The sequence below is a fragment of the Triticum dicoccoides genome, chromosome 4B (assembly GCF_002162155.2).
Source record: "Triticum dicoccoides isolate Atlit2015 ecotype Zavitan chromosome 4B, WEW_v2.0, whole genome shotgun sequence".
Lineage (NCBI taxonomy): Eukaryota > Viridiplantae > Streptophyta > Magnoliopsida > Poales > Poaceae > Triticum > Triticum dicoccoides.
The window spans coordinates 553,600,677-553,608,131 of NC_041387.1; the positions used below are offsets into that span (position 1 = coordinate 553,600,677).

At 45.1% G+C, this 7,455-nt stretch overlaps 1 protein-coding gene across 1 annotated transcript; it reads right to left on the reverse strand.

Annotated features, from left to right (window-relative positions):
* Window positions 1–826: 826 nt before the first annotated feature.
* On the reverse strand, window positions 827–5,111 carry LOC119291421 (cell division control protein 48 homolog E-like). The gene is made up of 9 exons (XM_037570179.1): window positions 4,942–5,111; window positions 4,677–4,839; window positions 3,864–4,092; window positions 2,705–3,471; window positions 2,381–2,602; window positions 2,224–2,295; window positions 1,855–2,136; window positions 1,400–1,759; window positions 827–1,280 (listed from the first exon to the last, which is right to left on the reverse strand). Exons 1-9 carry the CDS (start codon window positions 4,983–4,985, stop codon window positions 978–980), a joined length of 2,442 nt encoding a protein of 813 aa, XP_037426076.1. The 5' UTR covers window positions 4,986–5,111; the 3' UTR covers window positions 827–977.
* Window positions 5,112–7,455: the final 2,344 nt, after the last annotated feature.

The window sequence follows — 7,455 nt, forward strand, 5'->3', positions numbered from 1 at the left end:
CAACGATGCGGACAAAGGGAAATTTGTCGACGAGATGCAACAACACTAGCTGGTCGACATCGTCGTCTAAAATCATCTCTATGTCTTAATCATCCTACGAAGACGACAACAAAGAACTCTAAGCATCCCTCTAAAAGAAATCCACCCCTAAGATTTTTCTAAAATATCGTTGCGCCTAAGATTGGAACAACAAATTGCCTTCAAATTACCTTCCCCAGAACGAAATCCGCCACCGGAATAAAGTCAGCTGCCCCTTTCTTCTGCCTATAATCTATTCCACGGCTCCCAACCAGATCCACCTGATACGAGGCTGCACGGCAAGGTTCGGGGCGTATCCATGGCGCCGATGGCAGCCACCCACTCTCATGGAAAATGGGCATCCCCAGCCTCCAAAATTGGTGGGGGAGGGGGGTGGCGATGTTCGGGGGCAGCAAGTGTCAACCAGGAGATGTGGCCAAACCGGCGCGTGAAAATTCCTTTGCGCCAATGAGCAGGTGGAGTAGAGAAACCGGCAAGAAATCTAACGGAAATTTTATAAGATCACCCCAAAAAAAAATTTACAGACGACCTAATATAGCGGATCTGCACGGGACAAATCGTCCCGTCCGTATATTGGATGGTTGGCGTATATAGCGGATCCGCTAAATATTATAGCTAAAAATTATATGGAGTTACTAGGGACTGCACCAGCAGATATCAAAGAGACGATGAAGAATATTGTTTCATAGGCTCTTGCAAGCCCACAAAGGCCATAGATTTCATACGCAGAAGAGGCGTCCCCATCCAATAATCTCAAGCACTATTTCCAGCACAGATGAACACGGCATGACAAATGCAAAGCTACTCTACGCAACATCACAGAAAAAAGATGCAGCTGGAAATAACGGGCAGAACGATTAACTGTGCATCACAATATTAACTTAAGAACATAGTTTTCCCGTGTACTGTCAAAGAACGAAATCACACAGCGAAAGGATTTAGCTATATAAATCATCATCGTCGGCTGCTGCAGCAGCGGAAGCAAAAGGGTCGGCCGCAGCGGCAGAGGAAGCGCCCGCAGCCGGCTGATCAGGGAACCGGAACTCGCTGCCGAATCCACGAGACTGCTGCAGAGTCTGAGCAAAGGCCTGGTACTTGCGGATGTCAGCGTCGCTCACGCTCCGGCGAGCATACTTCATCGACTCCTCAAAGTGGGCAGCCCTGATCTCAGCAACCTCATCAACCTCGTCCTCCTCCATGGCTTCAGGGTTGTCCTTCCTCCGCCTCTCCCTCTCGATGTCCTGGTAGGACGAGTTCCATTAGACCACAGGTATAAAACAAGAGGGTTGTATGCCAGAAAAATTAAGTGCCAGGATTGATTTGCTAGTCCTGCAGATCAATTCATAGAAATTACTGATACCTTCTCAATGTTCTCCCTGATGGCATACTTGCAAGCACGCTGGCAAATTTCAGTGATATCAGCACCGCTGAACCCTTGAGTGTACTTGGCAAGAGCACTCAGATCAATATCCTTGGCCAAAGGAGACTTTCTGAGGCAAGCTTTGAAGATCTGGTGCCTCGACTCGACATCAGGAAGAGGGATGTAGATAAGCTGATCAAGACGCCCTGGCCTAAGGAGGGCAGGGTCTATAATGTCTGGCCTGTTGGTAGCACCAATGATGAAAACGGTTTTTTTAGCATTCATGCCATCCATCTCAGTCAGCAGCTGGTTCAGCACTCTATCAGCAGCACCTCCAGCATCCCCACTGCTGCTTCCTCTCTGTAATATGGTCATTGTTATAAGCCATTATGAAATACAAAGAAAAAACTCACACAAATTGAGAGAGAGAGAGAGAGAGAGAGAGACTGACTGACCTGGATAGCAATAGAGTCAAGCTCATCAAAGAAGAGCACACATGGTGCTGACCCCCTAGCCTTGTCGAAAATCTCACGCACATTGGCCTCACTCTCACCAAACCACATGGTAAGCAGCTCAGGTCCCTTGATACTGATGAAGTTAGCCTGGCACTCATTTGCAATTGCCTTGGCCAATAAGGTTTTACCACAGCCAGGAGGGCCATAGAACAAAACACCCTTGGAAGGAGACATGCCAAACTTCTCAAATTTCTCCGGATGCTCCACAGGGTATTGAACAGTCTGCAAGAATTTCATTTTTGTTATACAACCTACAGCTAAAACACAGCAAATTTAAGAATAGAGATAAACATAACAGCAGCAAAATACCTCCTGCAACTCCCTTTTGACATTCTCAAGCCCACCAATATCTTCCCAAGAAACATTGGGAACTTCAACAACCTGATTTTCAGAAGATAGAAGGTGAGCTCTACAAAACATGTATATACAAAACAAAATTGACAAATAAAGTCAAAGAGATGCTCACAGTTTCACGGAGAGCAGACGGGTTGCTTGTCGTCAGGGCGGTCTTGAAATGGTCATTTGTCACAGCCATAGAGTTGAGTATCTCAGCATCTATTGTCTCGTCCTCAAGATCAATAATATCCATCTTCTCACGAATGCATTGGAGAGCAGCCTCGGTGCAAAGAGCAGCAAGATCAGCACCAACATACCCATGAGTATCTCTTGAAATATGTTCCAGTTCCACCTGCAATACAATTAGCAATGGCAATCAAGAAACGATTTCATCAAATTGAGCAATCATCCAGAAAGATATTGCATTCAAAAATTATTAATGAAGACTATTTACATCTTCAGCCAACTTCATGTTTTTGGTGTGAATCCGGAGAACCTCAAGGCGCCCAACTTCATCAGGGACTCCAATGTCAATCTCCCGGTCAAACCTACCAAATCTTCTGAGGGCAGGATCAATACTGTTTGGGCGGTTTGTAGCACCCATGACAATAACATGTGCACGGGATTTAAGCCCATCCATAAGAGTCAACAGCTGTGAAACAATACGCCTTTCAACTTCTCCATTGGTCTTCTCTCTCTTTGGGGCTATTGAATCAATCTCATCAATAAAAATGATGGACGGAGCATTCTTCTCAGCTTCTTCAAATGCCTTTCTGAGATTGCTCTCACTTTCTCCTGCTAACTTGGACATAATTTCTGGGCCATTGATCAGAAAGAAGAATGCACCTGTTTCATTGGCAACAGCTCTAGCAATAAGGGTCTTGCCAGAGCCAGGTGGTCCAAACAGCAATATGCCCTTTGGAGGCTTCACACCAATAGACTTGAAAAGCTGAGGGTGACGCAGTGGGAGTTCAACCAATTCTCTGATCTGGGCCATTTGCTTCCTAACTCCACCAACATCATCATAGCCAACATCGTCAAGCCTTTCTTCATCCTCCCTCTTAACAGGCTCACCATCACAGAATATCTCAGTGTCTGGTGCGACGATGCAATACTCTGCAGGGTCTGTCTCTATAACTTTGAATTCCACACTTCTCATTCCACCCCTCACAAGGAAAAGATCTCCCTTCCTCAAAGGACGGTAAGCTTCTAGGAAGTATGCTGAAAAAAACAGATGAATACAATGTCAACAAAAGGACTGCATGCAGTGTACATTGTCCCAACAAAATATGGCAAGGCATTTCAAGATTTCTTATCAGCAGCAGCGTCAAATAAGTGTAGCATGGGTACAATGGATTTCTTTATTTCAATGAAGATAGTTCAGAGAGTAGGCACAAATACTATATCATGGGGAGAACAGCAGTTTTAGTATGACAGCTGAGAAACCCTATCCGTTTACACTTAAACAAAGGTGTTGGCTTTAAAAGACTGTATAAAAAAGTTGTGAACAGCACACTAGAAAAAACCAGATGATATGCTAAGCACTGGAGGTTAACTTAACTTAGGCCATGACAAAAGATAGGGAGAATATTTCAGTGATAAAGAAATCTCACGTTTCAAGAAGGCATCAAACAAGTTTCCAGTAATGCCTTCAACTGTGTCATCAATAGGAAGCGTGTGCACCCGCTTCCCATATTTGACATCAGGGCATTGGTGAACAGACACCACGTCACCAAGTCGCACTCTCAAGTTCTTCCTGACGGTCTTGTTCATTCTGATCTTTGGCTCCTCACAAGTGTCATCTGCAAGCACAATGCAGATTGTGTCCTTCCTTTTCTTACCCTGTAAGAGAGTGATCCTAAATGTCAGGAGGCATGAATGAAGTACTAGTAGCTCACTGCTAAAAGAATAATAATCATCATATAGCGCCAATACAGAGAAGCATCCAAACTTCATCAAACATGTTCCAATCTACGTCTTGCCCCACAGAATCATAGAAGGTTATAATTATAAAAATACTAACTGCAGTACCCATTGCGGTGTCCATAGTAAAAAAAATACACATCAATCAATATATTACCATATTCCAAACAGGGGTACCTCAATTACATCATGCAATGGTACTGTAGTGTTTAGGAAATACCAGTGTATAAAGGAGAAAGCTTTTAACTCCCAGGAATCCATAGTTACTAACTCACCATCCATTGGTATTAATTACTAATAAGTTATTAAGTTATCTAAATCGCATCAACCAGCTAAGATGGTTTAATACATAGATATATGCAGCTATCCAGACCCCAGTAAGTAAAGCAGTGTGGCCAACCACACCTTAAATTCACTAGATTGGCTACTCTGTCTGGCCAGTAGAGAAGCAGCTAAGTAAATGATACACTAAGATGAAGTGATTAGAAAGATATGGCGCGTACCTTAAGAAGGACCGTGTCGCCGCGGAAGAGCTGGAGCCTCTCCATGGTGTCGGGGTGGAGGGCGACGACGGAGTTGTCATCGTTTGTGGCCTCGTCGACGACGAGGCGGTTGGGGGACTTCTTCCGCTCTAGAATCGCCGTCGAGTAGTCCTTCTTCGACTTGCTGCAGCCGCCCCCGAAACAAGAACGAAAAATCAGCAAAACAATCAGCCAGATCGGAAATCGTGGGAGAACCGAGGAGCCCTAGATCGGCGCGGGGTCTTACGGATCGGAGGAGGAGGCCTCGCCCTGCGACGTCTGGGCGGCCATGGCGGGCGGATCCGGGGTTCGCCGGCGCCGCTAGGTCTCTCGGCGGGGCTGCTGCGGGGGGTTGCGGATATCCTTCGTTCCGCCTTGGGAAGTGAAGGAGGTGGGCGAGAGAGAGGGGATTAGTTCGCCATTATTTATAGCTTCTTTCGTGCGCGGAGGGGTTTGGGATTTTCTCCCCTCCGCGACTCGGGCTCCGGTGCTGGAGTTGTACACGGACGCCATGACGTGCGGGTCCAGGACGCCCGTGGCCCGCCTGGCGGGCTCTGTGAGGGCTCCGGGTCTCAGTCGCGCAGGGCCACGCCGGAAGGCACTGGAAGGCGTCGTCGTCTCGTGTGTGCGCGAGGAAACAGTGGTTGGTTTGGTGATGGCGATCGGATGGATGGGAGGGAGATGATCTCGGTTGACAAGTTTGGTATCTTGAGAGCATCTCCAAGATGATGTATAATAACTTCCGCAAAATAAAAAAGATGATGTATAATAAGGCATCCAAAAGAAGTTGGGCATCTAAAAATTTTCTGTCGCAAGAGATGATGTAAAACTGGTGCTCAGAAAACTGTCGTTTGGTGTATTTAAAGTATATTTTCTGCGAAAAGGATCAGATATATTATAAAGATTCACGGAAGTAAAAAACACCTCAAACATAATATAAATTAGCCCATGGGCCACCGTGTTCGCACACGAACACGTCACCGTGTACCTCCAACGCCGAGGGTGATGCACCGCAGCTCACGCCGAAGGAGACCCGTCCGGAAGCGCGGTACGCAAGCAATCCGATGGATGCTTTTCAGGATCCGAAACCCCACGCGCCCGGGAGGGACCCGTCTGGACGCGAGGCGGCTATGGGCTGCCCTACGTCGGTTCACCCGCCCTTAGAGCCTCGAGGATCGCTGCCCTTCAACACGAAGAATGAACGAAGAACGAGAGAGAAAGAACAGGGGAGGGATGTAAAACTAGGGTAAAAAGTAGATGAGTTTTGCGACTGTGTGTTGTTTTCGGTGCTTCGATTTCCCGGATGATCCGGACCCCGGCCCGGATGATCCGGCCAAACATTGATGTAGCGCACGGTTTGTCTGTAACTTTTACATACGACCTCGGGTGGGGACGATTTTTTTATCAAAATCGTCCGTTTCGACGAGACGAAGAACTTTGCAGTTGTAACTTTTCCCATCAGAGGCAATCTTAATTAGGTTTCATGGCATTCTTTGGTCTGATGTTAGTACAGGCATCTATAAGATTGTCATAACTTTTTCATCCAAGCTCCATTTTGAATCATCTCTATATCTATTTCGATCGGGTTGAAGAGAGCCATCAAATGGTGACATGAACTCATATTTTTAACCTCGTCTCATTATAGCCTCAAGTCACTCTTTGTGATCATGCCATTTTTGAGCGTCAACACATGCCCCCCTGTTTTTCGACAAAGCTAGCATGCCGGAAAATAACTTGTACCGTGTTGGTTCTAAGGACGATGTCAACACTCCATCAGCCACTTTGCATGTGCTTAGGGTGATAAATATATATCGGCTGTTGAATCCTTGATGCAAACTTGGATGAAACCTTCTCAACTTCACAATGCGATGATAAAGTTTCATAGCTATATATCTCAAGGTCGTCATCCAAACTATATTGTTCACCCTTTTGCTAGGATTTTGCAGATAATCAATAATAACATTTTATCCAATCCTTACTTTCGCGTGCATAAAAATTTCATTAGTGGCCGAAGCGGTGAACTTCGGTTCGGCCTTACCTCAGTTGACGAGACTAAGTATCGGCTATTAATAGAAATGCAATACACCATGATTAACATAGTAGTCGGATGCTTGCTGTGCCAACTCTCTTGAATTGTCATGTCTAGAAATATGAACAATTTTAAAGTAACCCAAGGTAAATTTTGCATCTAGGCTGTGACGCCCGGGTAATTAAGCTACAATAACCCCCTCGTAATGATGCCACGTCACCTCGGTTACTAAGAGTAACTCGCGTTGATTAGAAACCAATTCAAATTCAAATTTAAATTTAGCAAACAGTCAAAGTTTTCAAAACATTAAAACAAAAATGTTGGGGTGTTGCCAAATAATGCATAGGTAATTATTGTGGGAAAACCACAATTTTATAAAATGTATAAGTGCACTAAAATATTTAAAACAGCAGCAAAACATTTAACTAACTACCCTTTTCAATTTGATAAAATATTAAACTATTTGTTTTATTGCCAAAAATTTATGGGGCAGTGGCATACTTATTAAAGCTAAATTAGGAACCAGTGGTGTAGTTTATAAAAGCAAATTCAAAAGGAAACTAAAATAAAAACAGTAAAACGGAAATATAAAATAAAACAAAAATAAAATAAAAGGAAAACAACTTTAACCCCCCCCCCCCGACTGGGCCTTGGCCAAGTTGGTCGTGTGGCCGAGTGACCTGCCGGCCCACCCCCTGGCCTACTTAGGCCACCCCCACTCCCGAAACCCTA

Bases quoted from the DNA above. Each gene is read 5' to 3' on its own strand.
- LOC119291421 (XM_037570179.1), bottom strand. From the start codon at position 4,985: ATGGCCGCCCAGACGTCGCAGGGCGAGGCCTCCTCCTCCGATCC. The intron at 2,603-2,704 runs GTAAATAGTCTT...ATTGTATTGCAG, and splicing joins ACATGAAGTTGGCTGAAGAT to GTGGAACTGGAACATATTTC. The intron at 2,296-2,380 runs GTGAGCATCTCT...TCTGAAAATCAG, and splicing joins CGTCTGCTCTCCGTGAAACT to GTTGTTGAAGTTCCCAATGT.